Source organism: Camelina sativa, chromosome 8, assembly GCF_000633955.1.
Source record: "Camelina sativa cultivar DH55 chromosome 8, Cs, whole genome shotgun sequence".
NCBI classification, from domain to species: Eukaryota; Viridiplantae; Streptophyta; class Magnoliopsida; order Brassicales; family Brassicaceae; genus Camelina; species Camelina sativa.
The window spans coordinates 10,906,877-10,926,672 of NC_025692.1; the positions used below are offsets into that span (position 1 = coordinate 10,906,877).

Sequence of the window (19,796 nt, forward strand, 5' to 3'; positions counted from 1 at the left end):
CGCTCTTTCTTGGCTACAGCTGGTGCCATTATTGATGTTAAGAAAGGACACATAGCCTTGAATGTAGAAGATTTGGTTATGAACTTTGAGATGGACAAGCTGTGAAGGGTTCCCACTATTGATGGTCAGATATTTTATGTGGAGGTTGTTTCTGATGACAATCCGATCATAGAACTTCATGGAGACATTACTGCTGGGTATCTCAAAGAGTTGGAGACTGTTGAGGAAGTGAGTAAGCAAGCTGTTAAGCTTGAGGATTGGAGTGGAGATCATATAATCAGTACTAGAGACCATGATGAGGTTCTGATCCATGACAAGTCGCTGATAGATGATGTTTTGTAATGGAAACACTGATTGCTGAAGAAAGTTGCAGAAACATTGAAGAAACACAAGTTGCAGGCTCAGCATCGATCGATGCAGCTGTTGCATCGATCGACACACCTTCCAGAATTGGCTCGGACTTGTCCACAACCGAAGATTCTCGAGTTGATTCCTTAGCTGCAAGTCCTAGACCAGTTGTAAAGCTGAAATCTCACAATTCTACAGTCAAAAACCCACAGGTAAGGCCAAGGTATTCATCTCCTTCTCCTAAACTTTCTCCTATCATCAATAAGAATTTCAAAGGTACAAAAACTGTTTTGCAGTTAACCAAGCCACGAGATTATCGTAGAGCGCTTGTTTCTTCTGTTGATGATTTTGCAGGACTTAAAAGAAGGCCACCCATACCTAAATCCCGCCCTGGTCCTGTTCATCATATCCTTGGCAGATCTCATGTACCTACTGCCTACACACCCCCTTGGATGAAGAGGACATTCTCTCGGAAGCATTCATTGCCATGTTCCAAACCACCGGATGCCTAAGATCCGACACAGTCAAGCTAATGACTGAAAACAAGCGCTTCGGGGGAGGCAACCCACTCATAGGTTTTTCTTTTCCACTTAAACTGAGTCATTTTTATTCTTGCTTTGAGTCAATTTGAATTTGTATTGAATTATAAACTTCTATCTATTGTGTTGCGTTTAATCTTGTGTTTGAGTGATTCTTAGCAGTGCTAACATTCAAGGAACAAGAAATACACAAATTAATCGCAGCTAACTCAGGAGTAATGTTCCAACTCTCTGCATCTGCAGAGTGCATCGACCGACACACCATCAGCATCGGTCGACACAGAACATCCGTTTTGGTAACACGATTTTGTTCACAATTTCAATACTTATTGTTTTTGTTTATTTTTCTTTGCCAATCTCTTACTTGATAACATTGTGGACAGTATTGTTTAAGTCTGGGGGAGGCAGTTATTAACTACGTTTTTGTTTTTGAAAAAAAAAATGGTTTTATTGAGTCAAAATTTTGTTGGGAACTATGATTTTTCTTTTTAGTATACTGCCTTGGTTGATTAATGCTGCAGATTGAATCCACAATCTGACTAATGAAAAATCCAATGGCTGACCAGTAAACTAAAGACATCCAAATTTCCAACAGAATCCATAAAAGCCTGAGGTAAATTTCTGCACTTTTCTTTTTTCTTCATCAAAGATATTGATGTTCATAGAGCTTGACTCCTTGTTCATACGTGACAAGTAAGATTTCAAAAGAAAATGGTACTCCTCTTCCTTATTCAAGTTAAAAAAATCCTGAGAGCTTTGTTAAAAAAAAAAAAAGAGAATTAAAGATGAGATGATTTTGATCAGTTTAGAGGGGTAGGTAAATTACCTATGACCTCATTATTTTACTCTTGAGTCAAATGATCACACAAAGCTTGGAAGCGATGGGTAGGTAAATTACCGATGACCCCATTATTCGCCTACAACTTTGAGAAAAAAAAAAAAGAGGATAGTAAAAAAACAACAAAGCAAAGCTCAAAGGAAGATAAAATAGAATAAGTCTGGGGGAGAGAAAGAGTACCACATGTGGTAAAAGTTATATCTTGCTTGTTATGGTATAGTACGGGAATGAGTCTAGAAGGTTCTTGACATTGATCAAATTGATGAGACCCACCGAAGAAGGCTTAATGGAGGAAGTAGTGGAATTTGGTTTGAATTTGGGATGCTATGAAAGTCAACGGAGAAGTACATGGTGGTTCGATTGGATTTATCTGCTAAGCATATGGATTATGGTTTGGATGATCATGGCATTACTTTAAAAAGAAAATGAGTTCCTGCGTTTTCAACAGGTCTAAGTTCATGTTTTGCTTAAGGGCAAACAAAGGCTAAGTGTGTTTAGCCATGATATAAGTCTTATTTATAGAGTCTTTTTGGTATTTTTTGGAGTCTTTATATGATTTAGCATAGATGAGAGCATAATGGAGCTAAATAGGAAGATTTGGAGCATAATCAAGCATTGAGGCTGAGCTACGTAGTTGGGAGACCAGTTCAAGAGTAAGCATCGATTGATGCTTCATATGTGTCGATCGATGCAGTGTCCACAAGACAAATCAGAAGTTTTCCCACAAGTTTTGAAGATTTACAGAACTGCCCCAAAGTTTTTGCATATTTGCATTATTAGTCCTTAGACATGTTTTAGGAATATATATATATATATAGGATTTTTATGGTCATTGTTTAGACCTAAGTTATTTTCTGCAACCTTTTTTAGAGAAGAAATATTGAGAGCTTTTGGGAGAGAGATATGAACTCCTTCGAGAGAATAATTCCTAAACTCCTTCGAGAGAATAATTCCTGAACTCCTTCGAGAGAATAATTCCTGAACTCATTTCTTACTTCATGATATCTATTGCTTATTATTCAGAAAAGATGTTTTGTTCTTCATTCAATATGTCTGAGTAGTTTGCTTTTTAGGTTCAGGGTTTTTCATAGGAATTTTATGATTTATTAGATCTATTTATTTAGGGTTCAATTATCTTTTATGATCTTCATTATAGGTTGTTCTTCATATTAATTCTTGATTGATCACCTAGATTTAATACTTTAGGAAAATAAATTGATATGAGAATATAATTGATTTTCCAGATAAAACCTTTTGATGAGCAAAATTACTTCTTGAAAAGAGATTTGATTTAGTAATTTTGTGAACAATTTAAACCTGTTTTCAAAGCTGATTATTAGCCTAGAATTTTACAAAGAGATTTGGATTTTTTTTGGTTTTAAATTTAGATAATATTTGCAGTGAGAACTGATTTATTTTACATAAGAGTTTAGAGTTATATATCTGATTTTTAATTGCTTGAACCTTATTAAATTATAGATTTAATATTCTGTAATTTCCTGAGAAATTTCCTACGCCTAGCTTTTTAATTCCCTGAATTTACAACACTTTTTAATTCTGTTTCTGCATTGTTTTTAATTTAATATTTTGATTTAGCATAATTAAAAGATTAATAAGTCTATTGTGTGATCTAGAGTCTTTGTGGATTCGACCCCTAGAGTATTACAACTGCAAGGTTGTTAGTACCATTAGGATATTACAATTTGAGTTTATCACTTCTTGACCGCCTTTTCGAGCTAGTCAGGTTGCTCCTATCTTTTGTGCTTTTGTAGAAAGGTAATTACAACATGTATGGACATTAAAGATCAAATACTTGGATAATATTCAATTGAAGAACAATTTTCTTAATAAGAACTTAATAGTTAATACTACTGGTTAATCAAGCATATTAGTTAGAGGGAAGCCTCAATTAGTACAAGAAGATAAATTTAAAATGATAACACAAAGCAAAGCCAGCTTAACCAGTTGACTAACAAATACTAATATTCACTAGTACTTATAATACTAATATTTACTTGAAAACTACATTTGAATAAATCCTAAGTAATAAGTTAGTGGGGAGCCTATAAGAGAACTTACATAGTTACATGGACTATATATAGATAGAAACAACATTAAGTGTAATCAAAGATATCAACAATAACCTGAAAAATGGCGTCTCTAGGACTTTCCTTCACTCTAGTTTTTCTCTGGGCAATCTTACTGACAGTTTCTAAAGCCAACAACAGCAGAAAAATCCTGCAAACTCCCACTAACTACAAACCGCTATATTCTCCTCCTCCACCGCCTTATCAACCTCCGGTTACTCTTCCTCCTCCTCCTCCTCCTCGTCCATTTTATTCTCACCCGGTTGCTCTTTCTCCTCCACCCCCAGTACATTCTCCTCCTCCTCCAGTTTATTCTCACCCCGTTGCTCTTTCTCCTCCACCTCCTACTCCAATCTATCCACCCCCGGTTGCTCTTTCTCCTCCACCTCCTACTCCAATCTATCCACCCCCGATTGCTCTTTCTCCTCCACCTCCTACCCCAATCTATCCACCCCCGGTTGTTAATCTTCCTTCTCCTCAAGCTTACAGAGCCTTCTACTACAGGAAATCTCCTCCTCCACCTCCCTCCAGGAAGCCTTGGTGGTGGTTGTTGTAGACGGTAAGAAGTGGCTCAGGACAAGACAGTTTCAATGTCTATAACATTAAAGAGTGCATTACTGATGTCTTAACTTGGTTTTGATGTTTCTAATATCTTCTTGAGGTATTCCTATTTTGTAATGTGAGTGTAGATTTTTATCAATTCGTTCGTTTATTCTTTTTTCTTGTCATTTTGATATCATAAATGTTTTTTAACAAAACATCAAAGGTGCAGTATGGTTGATCGATTATGAATTGTTTATTATCTTATCAAAAAGAAAGAAAGAAAGAACTTGCTTATAGAAGAAATGTCCTTAACACAAAAGGGGACGAGACAAATAGTTCACTACATTATGAAAATGACAATACCATCAGTAGATAAAAAAAAAAAAAAAGAAAAGAATTGTACATAGCACATAAAGAAAGCTCAACTACTTCTATTTTCTTTAAGTTTTCTTCTCCTTCTTTCGTTTTTCTTTTTAAAAGAAAGCTATGCTATTTCTGGTAAGCGGCATTACAGAAATGATCTGTCCTAATCGTCGTCTTTCTCGTGCTCAACATCTTTTTCATTTTCTGACCTGGGGGTGTTGCCTAGTGATCTGGTGATGTTGCGTTCCCGTAAAGCTTTTATCTGCGTCGGGGACCACGCCTTCCATGGCTCGACAAGCTTGTCAACCGGCCTCACCAACTCGAGAAATCTTAACAAAATATTGTGCGGGTAATAGGTCTCAAAGCCAACAAAGTATACACCATCCGGCCTAATGACGTATGAACACGTATGACCTCCGCACAACATCGATGTCATCGACAACGTCTTGATCTCAATTTCCGCTGTCCCTTGGCTCGACCGGAATTCGCAACGGTGGATCACCACGCCAGTTCCAAATGGTGGGACTTCAAAATCCCATGCAAATTCCGCGTGGGGAGTCGATATGTGCCACCGGAGGGATTTGCCAGACGACTTGCACCGGTAGAGAACCGATGAACGTTCCAAGCCATACATTTCGTTCTTCATCAGTAACGTGAAACCCACGTCTCCTACAATCGAATTCCCCTGGAATATGATATTTTGCAATACAAGGCACCAAATTAGGGCTTTAATGGCAACACTATTTTCTCCTCTCATATTTTTTTCTCCTTTTTTTTTTTGGTTACAGAAAGATTTTCTTCTTGTTCTTCTTTTGTTCTAATAACTTTCTCCAACTCTAAACTAGGGCTTTATTAGCAACTCTAAGTTTTTTCTCTTCTTCTTCTTCTTCTTCCTTTTTTTCTTTCTTGTATTGGTTTCTTTTGATGACACTTTAAATTCTTTTTGGTTTTATATATTATACAAAAGAAAACCAAAAAAGTTATCAAAAGGAAATTAGTTTTGTAGCTACTAACAAGATAACCAATTTCAAAAATCAGTGTATATAGTCGGATGATAATAATAAGTTATCTCCAACAATGTAGTAATTAGTGATACCAATTGATTTGTTACAGCAAACAATTTTTAAAAAACAACAACATTATTGTTGTAACTTCTAACAGTATTTCCCCATGATGTGTACATTTAGCTTGTGTTTGGTACTCAGTACTAGTTTTCCGTTATACCATCCAACGTTAAGTATTGAAATAGTTATTAGGAGATATATAATCCAAAAACCTTAGTAAACATTGAAAATGACATTACCTAATAAAAATATAGGTTGATTTAAAAACTTGTATCCAAAAGTTTACGTTTGGCGCCGTTAAATATGTATTAGGAAAAATGGTTTGAGAATTGAGGTCATTTTTATTCACTTTATTACACGAAATTTTTATCATTCTTTATCCAAACTATATATGAACGATATAGCTAGATATCTTAAATCTTTCACATAATTTAAATTAAAAACGTTTGTAGGTTGTGTTTACGTTGACATGTTGAAATAATGTAGTCTCTTTCAGACAAAAGCAATATTATTATTATTTTTTTTTGTTGGCCAATTTATCCGCTAGATAATTTAAAAAGTTCACAAGAGTTTATGTAACATAGATCCAGAAAATCCAAGCGACAGTAAAAGTAGAATCCTTTGTCAAGTGGGTGCACCAAATCAACTTAACCCATTGTGAACTTTTTTTTTTTCATTTTTCTCGCTCCCGTAGACTCTATAAACCTAATATTAGTTTCCACTTTAGTACAATATAATAATAATTCGTCATAATTGCTAACGAATTCACGAAAAGCTCTGTCTGTTTCCCGCTTAGTGTGTATAAATACCACTCTTTCCCTCTTTCTCTAAACTCACATCACAAAATCTCCAACACAAAGCTTCCTCACAGTGAAGCAAACAATGGAGTCTCTTCGGCGACTCTCCTTTGTATCATGCATCGCCCTTCTAGCCTACTTCGCATTCCTCGCTTCCGCTGAACATCACGTCCGTCAATTCGTGGTAAGCTAAGCTACTCGTGTAGTCATGTTACATCAAAGCTTTATGGTATGTTATCACGTGAAACGAATGTGATTCATGTAAGTGTGTAATCGACGATGACTTTAGATTGCGCCGAGGCCAGTGACGAGGCTGTGCAGAACTCACCAAAGTATCACTGTCAACGGTCAGTTCCCTGGTCCAACGCTCGAGGTCAGGAACGGTGACTCTGTCGCGATCACTGTTATCAACAGAGCCCGTTACAACATTAGTATCCACTGGTAATTTAATAGATTTGAACATCATATTTAACAAACATATTCTCACATATGTTTTGTCACGTTCTGCTCTGTTTTAATACTCTGTTTTTGGAACAGGCATGGACTTAGACAGATGCGGAATCCATGGGCTGATGGTCCTGAGTACATTACACAGTGTCCGATCCGTCCAGGACAAAGCTATACTTACAAATTCACAATCGAGGACCAAGAGGGTACACTTTGGTGGCACGCTCATAGCCGCTGGCTCAGAGCCACCGTCTATGGTGCTCTCATTATTTACCCTCGTCTTGGTTCTCCTTATCCCTTCTCTATGCCTAAACGTGACATCCCAATTCTTCTTGGTAAGAATTCATAACGTCTAACCACTTCAAATTGCATTTTTTGTTCTTTTTATAGTCACGGCTAATGCTAAATACTTGTGATGAAAAATAGGGGAATGGTGGGATAGAAACCCAATGGACGTTTTGAGGCAAGCACAGTTCACGGGAGCAGCAGCTAATGTCTCTGACGCTTACACAATTAATGGTCAGCCAGGCGATCTTTACCGCTGTTCCCGGGCTGGGACCATGCGTTTTCCAATTTTCCCTGGCGAGACGGTTCAGCTTCGAGTCATCAACGCTGGTATGAACCAAGAGCTCTTCTTCTCAGTCGCTAACCACCAGCTCACAGTCGTTGAAACTGATTCCGCCTACACAAAACCATTCACCACAAATGTCATCATGCTCGGTCCTGGTCAAACCACAAACGTCCTCATCACTGCAAACCAACGACCTGGCCGTTACTACATGGCAGCTCGAGCCTACAACAGCGCAAACGCTCCTTTCGACAACACAACCACGACTGCCATCTTACAGTACGTCAACGCTCCAACAAGACGTGGCCGTGGTCGTGGTCGTGGTCAGATGGCTCCGGTTTTCCCTGTTCTTCCCGGGTTCAACGACACCGCAACTGCAACAGCTTTCACCAACCGTCTCCGGTACTGGAAACGAGCTCCAGTACCACAACAAATCGACGAGAACCTCTTTTTCACCGTCGGGTTGGGACTAATCAACTGCGCCAACCCAAACAGTCCGCGTTGCCAGGGTCCTAACGGGACCCGATTCGCTGCCAGCATAAACAACATGTCTTTTGTGCTACCACGAAGGAACTCCGTCATGCAAGCTTACTACCAAGGCATGCCCGGAATCTTCACTACTGATTTCCCGCCTGTTCCACCGGTGCAATTCGATTACACCGGTAACGTTAGCCGCGCGCTATGGCAGCCAATAAAAGGAACCAAAGCATACAAGCTTAAGTACAGAGCTAATGTTCAGATTGTTTTACAAGACACTAGCATAGTCACGCCTGAAAATCATCCCATGCATCTACACGGATACCAATTCTACGTTGTTGGGTCAGGTTTTGGTAATTTTAACCCGAGAACAGATCCGGCTAGGTTTAACCTATTTGACCCACCAGAGAGGAACACCATTGGTACACCTCCAGGTGGTTGGGTAGCAATCCGGTTCGTCGCTGATAATCCAGGTTAGATGATCTTATTGACACAAAAGCATTTGACACTTTTTTAATCACAAGTTAAATGCTCTTATTATGGACTAAAAAAATGAAACAAAAAAAGAAACAAATTTTGACATATAAAATGGTATATGTAATGCAGGAGCATGGTTTATGATTGCGTCTTTTGCTAAAACATCGATCGGCCAAAATATTGGCATTTTTACCAATACACACTTAAAGGAATGAGTCTACTGCGAGCTTGAATATATCTTCTAAATGTCCTTGAGTATCCAAGTGTCCAGGAGTTGGATGATCTCGACATTTAGAAGCTATCTCCATATGCCGATAATGGATTGATGAATCTCCACAGTGTAAGCTGTATAGCCACAAGTCCAGTCCAACAACAAAGATGGGCCCTATGGATGCAAAGCTCATTGTTGTTACTTATGTCCAAATAACCTCAAAGCTCGTTGTTACTTATGTTTGACGATCTCAAAGCGCGTAACCCCCACGCGCATCCAAGTTTTCTCTCTCGAAGCAATTTCCTAAGACAACCCTAATCCGCCGCATCTTGCCTCTCTGGTGCCCGGTTACGACCGGCACTGTGAGAGGGCTCTAGGATACTTGGTCCGAATCCACCCTTGCACTTGAAGACGCCAGTGAATTGATTTGGCTCTGTTTCTCGTGGCGAGTGTCGAAGGTCCGCCGTGCACGACGGCCGTTTTCGGTTGCTAAAATCTCATGTCTTTGCCTCCACTGCTTGTAGACGGCGGTGGATCAAGGTCTAGGCTCCGATTTCCGGTCCTTGCATCTCGTATCTCAATCGGCAGAGCAAACTGTGTTTGTAGATCTGTTTTCAGGTCGCCTTCTTCATGGTGTTTCCAGTGGTCGAGTGTGCTACTCTTGGCTATGTCGTGGTGTAGCGTATACTCTTTGCTCGGAATCATTTTTTCCAAGATCTATCTTGGTCTAACCGCCGCGTTTCGGCTCGTGTCTGCCGGGGGTAAGGGTTTCTATGTGTCGGTTTGTTTGCTTTGAGGACAGCTTACTGCCACACGCTTGAAGCTTCTGTCCACTCCATTCGTGTCAATTTCGTGTGTTGGAGTTTGATTCAGGAGACTTTCTTTGGATGATTTGATGCCTTGGTTGGTGTTGTTCATCGACTCTTTTGAGCCTCTGATGCCTCAGCCTCTCATTTCTGGTCTTCCTTCCCATAGGTTTTCAGAGCATGGCTACTATTTGGTTGTGTTTTACCTCATCTTTTTCGTGAGTCTTGACTTAGGAGAATGATGTCTCTTTTGGCATCTTCTGCTTGAGGACAGTAGTAGGATTATTAGGAGCTTGCTTTCTCCTTGCTGGTTAAGCTTCCTCTTCAATTAGTTGGTCTTTTGCTCCTTTGTGTAGCTGCCGTGGTGTTTGATAAGTAGAGGATCGGTGATAGCTTTCTTTTCTCTCCTTTTGAGAACTCCGTAGGTATACCAATTTATTTGGTTTGGTTCAAGGCATGTTTATGTTGTGGCTTCCTATTTTTTTTTGTCAATATTTGAAGATTGCTTTGCTTTGCTCGCCTTTTCCTTGTGTCTTGTTTGTGCTCTAGAGAAGCTAGCTAGTAGGGCTATTGGCTTTTGGTGTAGTATTGAATGGTTTTATTTTGCTTTGAGCTGCTGACTTCGAGGGTGAACTTGGTTAGAGGTGTAACATCCGTGTTCCGAGATTAGAGTTTGAGATGTGTTGAGTAAACCAATGGAGTGAATTTTAATTGATTTTGGTTTAATTAAATCTTGATTTAATCTAATTAAATTAAAAATCCCTAATTTTTCTCATGTCATGCCTCCTCTCTTCTTTTGTGCTTTTGTCGACATTGACATTGAGAGAGAGGGAGAGAAAGTGTGGGAACCCTTGGTTAAGGGAGGAAGAGAAGGAGATCAAGCTTTTTCCTTAGAGCAAAGAGAGAAACAAAACTGTTAGAGTTTGGGAGAAAGAGGATCCTATTGGTCAAATCGTTTTTAAAGGTATTGATATTCAGTAGGGTTATAGCTAAGAGATTTTCGTACACTCTCTTTTTTACAGAAGTGAATTTGAGTTAATATTCTAGGAGATATTGGCTGTTTCGTGGGGCGTTTCGTTTTAGTCGCGGATTGAGACCAGCGGGTGTTTCAGGATCGATTGTGGTTTCATCTGAGATCTGATCGTGGTGAAATTTTGTGGGAAGATTTGGGACGTATAGCCCTTGCTTTGCACTAGAGGGATTAGAAAGTTAACGGTTCGTTTTGATTTCGAGGTTTCACTTGTGAGGTTATTCTTTTCTGATTTTTCTGGTAGTTTGTTTTCAATGTTTGTTTATTGTTGTGATCGGTTGTAGGAGTGAGTTTGGTTGTTGTTATTTTTGTGAATCACTTGTTAAGGTGAGTGCGTGACCATGAGCTTATCTAAGAGATTGGGTTGTATAACTTATTTTGTGTGATGATGTGTAGGTGTGGTGAAAGTGTTATTGGTTGTTCTGTTTAATAGTTGGTTTGTTATATTCAATCTGTAGTTGTACTCTTGATTTGCTTGTGTGTAGAGCTCTTAGATGGGAGGATTGCCTCACTGGGTATTTCTGGTAATATTCACGTATCTCATTGTGTTTGTGGTGCAGGTAGAGGCAAAATGTGACCATGGGTGTAGAGAATATACGATATCTTTGTAATTATGTTAATTACTTCTCCATCACGTTTGTAATATTTAGTGTATATTCTCTAGATTAGCTTCATACCTTCTGTATAAATAGAGCTGTACTCATGTCTATAATCAATAAGAAGAAATATCTTTCTCTACATGGTTACAAGAGCTTATCTTTCCTAAAAACACAAGCAATTTTTTTTTTTTCTCTTTTTCCCGTCATGTCTACTACATTTTCCTCCTCCTCCGCTGCGATCACCGATGCTGTTACCACTGGTTCTTCCTTTTCAACTCTGGTCAGCATCAACATCACCATCACCAAGCTCTCCTCCACCAACTACCTCACGTGGAACCGCCAGATCCACTCCCTTCTTCGAGGTTATGCCTTGCTCGCTTTCATCAACCCCTCTCACGAACGTCTTGCTGAGACTGTCACCGTTGATGGTAAAATTTCGCCCAACCCAGCATATTCTCTCTGGCTCCGTTAAGACAATCTCCTCTACAGCGCCATCATTGGCTCTATTGAAGTTGCCCATCAGCCACTCATCGCCGCTGCAACCACCTCCCTTGAAGCTTGGACCACTCTTGCCTCCACCTATGCCAAACCGTCTCGTGGTCATATCCGACAGTTGAAAGATCAACTGAAATTTTTAGTCAAAGGCACCAAAACCATTGATGAATATATGGAATTTATCAAAACCAAATCTGATGCTGTTGCTCTCCTTGGCAATCCCTACCACCCTGAAGATCTCACCGACATTGTCCTTGTTGGTCTGCCTGACGACTGCAAACCCGTCATTGATGCTGTTCACGGTCGTGATGTTCCCATCTCCTTTGCTGAACTTCATGAGAAACTCATCAATCGTGAATCCCATCTCCTTAATCAGCCTTTGTTATCGTCTCCGTTTCCGGTCACAGCTAACGCTGCACAGAGTTGTCCCCAACACTGGAATCACTCCACTCCCAGCTCGGTGACTTCTAAACCACGTTACTCTGGTCACACCAACCATCGAATCCACTCCTCCGGTCAACGCAAACCTTACCTTGGCAAGTGTCAGGCCTGCGGTGTTCAAGGTCATACCGCTCAGAAATGTCCTCAGTTTCGGATTGTCTCCTCTGGACAAAATCCTCTGCCGCGCGGTTTCTCTCTCTCGCAGCCTCAGACGTACCATGCCCTCACCGAACCTAACGAGTCACCATATAGGCTTGTAAACACTAGAGCTTCCCACCATATCACCTCTGATCTTGCAAATCTCTCCCTTCACTCTCCCTATAACGGAAGTGAAGAAATGGTGATTGGCGATGGTAAAGGTCTCGCCATCACACATACGGGTTCTTCTCACTTACCCTCTTCTACATGTTCACTCACTTTACGCAACGTTTTACGTGTTCCTAATATTACCAAGAATCTCATATCAGTCAAGAGACTATGTACTGACAATGGTGTTTCTGTGGAATTCTTTCCCGATATATTTCAGGTGAAGGATCTCAACTCGGGGGCGCCGGTTCTAACAAGCCCGTCTAGAGGTGGTGGTTATGAGTGGCCGTGTCGTGTTCCAGCTCCTTTTGCTTTTTCTCTAAAAGTCTCTGCTCCTTTATCGCTTTGGCATTCTAGATTAGGACATCCGTCTCTTTCAGTATTAAAAACAGTTGTTCGCAATTCCACTTTTTCAGTTTCTAATAAAGAAGGTTTCATTCATTGTCCAGCTTGTTCACTAAATAAAAGTCACAACACCATTCTCCATCTCGTCTCTCTCCTCCTCCAAACCATTCGAACTTGTCTTCTCCGATGTGTGGACATCTCCCGTTCATTCAATCGATGGTTATAAGTATTATGTCATCTTTGTCGATCACTTCACTCATTATATTTGGCTATATCTTCTTCGAAAAAAATCAGACGTGAAAGACACATTTCTTCGTTGGAAAGCGTTGGTCGAGAACAAACTACAACAACGACTGGTCTCTTTCTACAGTTATAACGGTGGTGAATACATTGCACTTGCAAATTATCTCAGCAGCAATGGAGTAACACATCTCATGACGCCACCGCACACACCAGAGCATAATGGGTTCTCGGAACGACGGCATCGTCACTTCGTAGAAACAGGCCTAGCTCTTCTCTCACACGCCTCCATCCCCATCACCTACTGGAGCTATGCCCTTGCTACTGTCGTGTATCTCATCAACCACTTACCTACACCAACGCTTGCCAATGCTACTCCATATGAACGGCTCTTTCACACTCCTGCCAACTACTCAAAGCTTAAGGTATTCGGGTGTCTATGTTATCCTTGTCTTCGTCCATACACCAACCACAAATTAGATCCTCGTTCCGTGTCGTGTGTGTTTCTCGGATACTCTTTAACTCAAAGCGCTTTTTTGTGTCTTGATCCTGTCTCAACTCGAATTTATGTGTCTCGTCATGTTTCTTTCATTGAGAATTCCTTTTCTTTCAAAACACTATCCTCCAACACTCCCATCATCTCTCCCGTTTTTCCTCTCGACATATCTCCACCACATACAATCATCTCGACACATTCACTCTCTCCACCACCAGAAGTTGAGCCCCCAGGTTTGGATTCTTCACCACCAGCACCTACAGTCTCTGGTTCCGCCTCACACTCTACTCCTACACCGACATCACTTGTCTCTGGTCACGGATCGTTGGCATCTTCTCTGATCTCCACACCGACTCCGCCTCTCACCTCCTCACCACAGTCCTCGTCGCCGTCTGAATCCGCTGGTTCGAGTATGTCACCATCTCTGTCTCCACATTCGCCACCACAACATTACAACTTACATCCCATGGTCACACGAGCGAACAATATCACCAAACTCGTAAAAAAATTGTCGCTTGATGCCTTGTCCAGTAATTCTGAAGTGGAGCCCAGCTGTGTCACTCAAGCATTGAAAGATGAACAATGGCGAGGTGCAATGAGCTCTGAGCTTAACTCCGCCGTTCGTGAACAAACTTGGGATTTGATACCACCTGATCCATCTCTTAATCTCGTTGGGAACAAGTGGGTTTTTCGCATAAAAAGAAAACCCGATGGCTCCATTGATCGGTTCAAGGCCCGCTTAGTTGCAAAGGGGTTTCATCAACGTCCAGGTATTGATTTCTTTGAGACTTACAGCCCCGTTATCAAACCTACAACAATCCGACTGGTTCTTGACTTGGCGGTGTCACGTGACTGGGTTCTCCGACAATTGGACGTCAATAACGCTTTCTTGCAGGGCACTCTAACTGAGGATATATATATGAAACAGCCTGTTGGTTTTGTTGATCGAGAAAAAACGGACCACATTTGCAAACTTCGCAAGGCACTGTACGGTCTGAAACAAGCACCTCGTGCTTGGTACTTGGAGCTCAAGACATTTCTTCAAGCGTCTGGCTTTGTTAATGCTCTCTCCGATGCCTCTCTCTTCTCTCTTCTCACCAAGGGAGTTACTATCTATGTTCTCGTTTACGTTGACGACATAATTGTCACAGGCAACGATTCCCACCAGGTGGAAAAGTTTATTGCTCTTCTTAGTGCTCGTTTTTCTCTCAAAGATCAAGGTGAGCTTAGCTACTTCTTGGGCATCGAAGTGGTTCGTTCCAAGTCTGGTCTCCATCTCTGCCAACGCAAGTACATCAACGACTTATAGGCTCGGGTTCACATGACAAACGCCAAGTCGGTAACAACTCCCATGTCAACCGAGTCTCGCCTTCAACTGTCTTCCGGTACTCCTCTTCCTGATGGCTCTGAATATCGCATGGTTGTGGGGAGTCTCCAATGTCTTCATTTCACACGTCCAGACATTGCTTTCGCAGTCAACAAGCTCTCTCAGTTCATGCATTGTCCCACTGACCTCCACTGGACAGCCGTGAAGACAATCCTTTGGTATCTCTCTGGCACTCGTGATCATGGTATTCTTCTTCGTCGCACCAACAGCATTAATCTTTATGCATTCTCCGATGCCGATTGGGCTGGCAACCGCGATGACTACACATCCACCAGCGCTAACATTGTTTATTTGGGTCCTAATCCTATCACATGGTCTTCTAAGAAGCAAAAGACCGTCGCTCGTTCGTCCACCGAAGCGGAGTATCGTGCGGTGGCTGACACTGCTGCAGACCTTCGCTGGCTCACTTCTCTTATGCACGAATTAGGCGTCACCTCTTCTACTCAGCCTGTTATCTACTGCGACAATGTTGGTGCTACTTACCTTAGTGCTAATCCAGTTTTTCACTCACGTATAAAGCATGTGGCGCTTGACTATCATTTTATCCATGAAATGGTTCAGTCCGGTTTTCTACGAGTTGCTCACATATTATCCAAGGACCAGCTTGCCGATGCTCTTACCAAACCAGTTTCTCGATCCATTCTTACAGCTCACTCTCCCAAGATAGACCTCTCTCCCGGTCGTTTATCTTGTGGAGGCGTATAGAGAATATACGATATCTTTGTAATTATGTTAATTACTTCTCCATCACGTTTGTAATATTTAGTGTATATTCTCTAGATTAGCTTCATACTTTCTGTATAGATAGAGCTGTACTCATGTCTATAATCAATAAGAAGAAATATCTTTCTCTACAATGGGATCATGGCAATGAAGAAGAGGATGTTCTAGTGGCTCGCTTGGTTGTTGTCTGGCTTTTGTTAGGTTGGTAGAGTTGAGTCCTAGAATGTTGACTAGGATTGTTGGTTCTTTGGTTTATGTTGATTAGATATTTAGTTTATGGTTTTGGAATTATTACGGTTTATTGGTTATTGGTTTATTGGTTATTTATTGGTTTTATTATTTTTGCTGTTTGGTGTGATCGTGGTTAGGTGGCTAGTGGGTGTGGGACCACTAGCTTAATTGTTTATTATTATATTATATTTATATATTTATTATTTATTATTTATTACTATTATTTTTTTTAAAAAAAGGGTCGGGTCGTTTCAGTTTCGTATCAGAGCCCTTACGGTTCTAGGTTTGGGTTCACTAGGCTTTGTGATGTAGATGTTTGAGATTACATGTCTTGATTGATTATGTGAGTTAGTCAATTGTGTGTGGCATGGAGTCCTAGAACATCCTCTTCGAGCATACAGTGTGATTCCACGGTGAGTTATTGTTTTTGTGTGTTTGTATTATGTTAAGATTGCTTGTTAGCCTATGTTCTTGGAATTGCAGTGGCTAAAGGTGTTTGAGTTGTTGGTCGTGGATGGGGACATGTTCGTGGTCATGGTCGGGCGGTCCCGAGGCCAGCGAGTGTGTGGTCCAGAGTTCCACGAGGAGGTGCGTCAGAGCGTCGCAAGCGTATCAGGAGGGACCAGAGGGGGTTAGCCGGTGAGCATACCGGGGGTGCTGGGAACCCAGGTGTGGGGTTGCAGCAGGTGGAGCCCAGGGTCGAGATGATCCCTTGGCAGATCTGTTGGCGTACTATCAGAGCGGTTACCAAGAGGGGTACCAGTGCAGGCTCCAGTTGTGCCGCATGTGGCGGGGGGCAGCCGAGGGCTACAGATGTTGAGGACTTTCCATCTTATGTTAGGAGGATGGAGGAGTGGTAGATGACCGGTGCGAGATTCTTCGCGAGAGGTATCGAGCCTAGAGAGGCGGATAGATGGACATATGTAGTTGGAGCAAATATTTATCTGTTTGGTGGGTAATCCAGTTGGATATTAGAAGTTGTGTGGGTAGGTGTAACATTGTAATGTTATACTTGTACCATGGGAAGTTTCTTTTGTCGAAAGATGTTTATAGTCTTTAAGGATAGTTGCTCCTGAAGGGATGGTGGTTTTCCCAGAATACTGATAGCTCGAGGGGCTGTGGGCTCCGAAAGTAGCAGAGGGGATGATGTTCCCCTGAGGGGATGATTAGTTCCTCTGATACCGAGATCTTGAGGATTATGGTCCAAGAGTGAGACGGTATAACTCGAAGACGGAGGTCTCAGAGTGAGATCAATATGGCTCGAAGGTTGCGACCTAAGGGTGGGAGAGTTGGGAGCAAGCATTGCCTAGGACGTAAGTATAAACATAACGACTGAGTGTAGACCTCGAGAGAGTGCTGGCGGTCTAATCTCAGGTTTTGGATGTGTTGTCCAGTGGGCCAGGGTTTTATGATTGGAGCGGTTGTGAATGTGTGGCTGTTGCGCCAAGATTGTGCGGCCGGTGGTGCTGGAGTCTTGGGAAGGGGAGTTGCAGCAGGTATGAGCCGGGAAAGGCATGTTTGCCAGATACATAAGTTCACGAGAAGCCTTCATGGCAGGATAAACTAATCGTTGCGACGATGTTGGATGAATTTCATTGGAGATGGACAGGGTTGCTAGATTCAAGGTTTTGGTAAGCTTATTGGAGGGAATAAGTCAAGTGGTTTGAGTTAACGACCTGCAAAGCATTTGATGCGGTGAATAAGAATATGCAAATGTATGGTGCTTGTTTGTTTTATTACGCTCATATTGATGATTTGCTGTGGAGAATTGCTAAGCGGAAAGTTAATTTTGGATTAAGCCATCTTGAGGAAGTTTTCCTTAGAGGCAAGTTACTAGAGGTTCTTGGACTGGCGAGAGGGGTTGATTTTCAGATGGTGGTGAGTTGATGTCAGCATACTTGATTATTAGACTAGTAGAGTTGAGGAAGTAAATAGAGGATTCTTTCGTTTTATCACTTCACCGTGGGGGGCGTCGGTGGTGTTCGTCAAGTAGAAAGACGAGGTATGGGTTGATGAGTTTGTGGTGTTGCCGTTTGGGTTGACTAACACGCCAAAAACGTTTATGATATTGATGAACAGCATGTTTCAGGACGTTTCTGTCATCATTTTCATTGACGACATCTTGGTTTCCTTTAAGAGTCATGAGGAGCATGCAATGCATTTGAGAGCAGTTCTGGAGAAGCTGCGGGAGCGGAAGTTGTTTTCTAAGTTGAGGAAGTGTAGTTTCTGGCAGCGTGAGATGGGTTTTCTAGGTCATATTGTGTCTGCAGATGGGGATTCTGTAGATCCGAAAAAGTTTCAGGTTATCAGAGATTGGCCTAGACCGCAAAATGCCACAGAGATTAGGAGTGTTGGCTAAGATTCCTAAGATCTTCAGCCTAACATGACTTTGGAGGCAAGACTAGTGAGAGTTCTCGGGAGGAGGATCAAGGAACTTCGGAAGAAGAAGATTCCTTTGATGAAAGTTCTTTGGGACTATGATGGTGTTGAGAGAAAGTTCCTTGAATTAGAAGTTTCTAAAAGAGGAATGATTCCAAAAGTGGAAAGTTCTAAAAATAGAATGTTTTATGGGAGTTAGAATTGTCCATTTTTAGTGGTTGTGAGCCTTGGAGGGGCTAGTGTGGCCTTCGTGGCGGACTTTTGAGTCATTGTGCCCGGGTGTGGTGGTCTTCTGAGACATTGTGTGGCCTTCATAGCGGACTTTTGAGTCATTGTGCCCGTGTGTGACGGTCTTTTGAGACATTGTGTGCCCTTTATGGCGGGCTGTTTAGCCAATTGTGTGTCCTCTGTGGCGGGCTGTTTAGCCAATTGTGTGGCCTTTGTGGCGGGCTGTTTAGCCGTGTGTGGCCTATGTGGCGGGCTGTTTAGCCATTGTGTGGCCTTTGTGGCGGGCTGTTTAGCCATGTGTGGTCTTTGTGGCGGGCTGTTTAGCCAATTGTGTGGCCTTTGTGGCGGGCTGTTTAGCTAGAGTTGCCTGTTTAGGCGGTCTTTCGGGACAAGTGGTCTTCGTGACGGTCCTTCGGGGCGAGTGGCATTGGTGGCGGTCCTGTTTAGGACAATTGTTTGGCCTTGGTGGCGGTCCTGTTTAGGACATTTGTTTGGCCTTTGTGGCGGTCCTGTTTAGGACATTTGTTTGGCCTTTGTGGCGGCCCTAGTGGCAGTAAGATGATCCATGTGTGGTCATGAGGTATTCCAGTCAGGGGATATGTGGCTGGTAGGGCATTGTGTTATCTTACGCGAGCCACGAGAAGGAAACCTGGTTAGGGATAGGACTCAGACGTGTTCAAAATTGTTTGCTCGCGACTCTTGGGGGACGTTAGTTCTCCTAGTACTGCCATATTCTGAGACTTTGTGACTTGAGAGTATGGTTGGTATATCGACTTCGGATGACGATCCGGGGGCGCGCTGTAGGGTGGCAACCCGAGAGACGAATATTGGACTTCCTTTATATATTATGGCATGCGGGCTTAGGCCCGATGAGGAGCCAATATTTTGGCATGCAGGTTCAGCCTGATGAGGAGCCAATAAAAACTCAAGGTTTAGCCGTGTGAGTAAAGGAAAGTTCAAAAGTCGAGAGCAAATAATGCCTGGAACGTGAGTCTCTCGCCTATAGGTGACCTTTCGTAGATCGGTCGGAGGAGTGCGGGTCGTGTAGACGGTTGCACGGGAGTCCTTGACTGTTGGTTGTTCAAGATTCGAGAACGAATCTATGTTGGTGGGGGAGAATTGTAACATCTGTGTTCCAGGATTAGAGTTTGGGATGTATTGAGTAAACCAATGGAGTGTACTTTAATTGATTTTGGTTTAATTAAATCCTGGTTTAATCTAATTAAACCATAAATCTCTAATTTCTCTCATGTCACGCCTCCTCTCTTCTTTTGTGCGGAGATCAAGCTTTTTCTTTAGAGCAAAGAGAGAAACAAAGCTGTTAGGGTTTG

The 19,796-nt window shown here is 41.9% G+C and overlaps 3 protein-coding genes across 3 annotated transcripts in view; 2 read left to right on the top strand and 1 right to left on the bottom strand.

The window, feature by feature from the left end:
* LOC104706933 (pollen-specific leucine-rich repeat extensin-like protein 3) lies at positions 3,877-4,465 on the top strand. Its single transcript, XM_010423175.1, has one exon. It carries the CDS (start codon positions 3,877-3,879, stop codon positions 4,366-4,368), a length of 492 nt encoding a protein of 163 aa, XP_010421477.1. The 3' UTR covers positions 4,369-4,465.
* The window catches only part of LOC104709418, a 40,634-nt gene continuing 25,719 nt past the window's right edge, over positions 4,882-19,796 (bottom strand). Inside the window, exon 3 of the mRNA XM_010426034.1 lies at positions 4,882-5,387. Within this exon, the coding sequence (XP_010424336.1) occupies positions 4,882-5,387 (506 nt within the window). The remainder of the gene's footprint in view (positions 5,388-19,796) is intronic.
* On the top strand, positions 6,606-8,763 carry LOC104709056 (laccase-3-like). The gene is made up of 5 exons (XM_010425725.2): positions 6,606-6,763; positions 6,869-7,020; positions 7,117-7,361; positions 7,453-8,544; positions 8,678-8,763. The coding sequence occupies exons 1-5, from the start codon at positions 6,665-6,667 to the stop codon at positions 8,761-8,763; spliced, it is 1,674 nt and encodes a 557-aa protein (XP_010424027.1). The 5' UTR covers positions 6,606-6,664.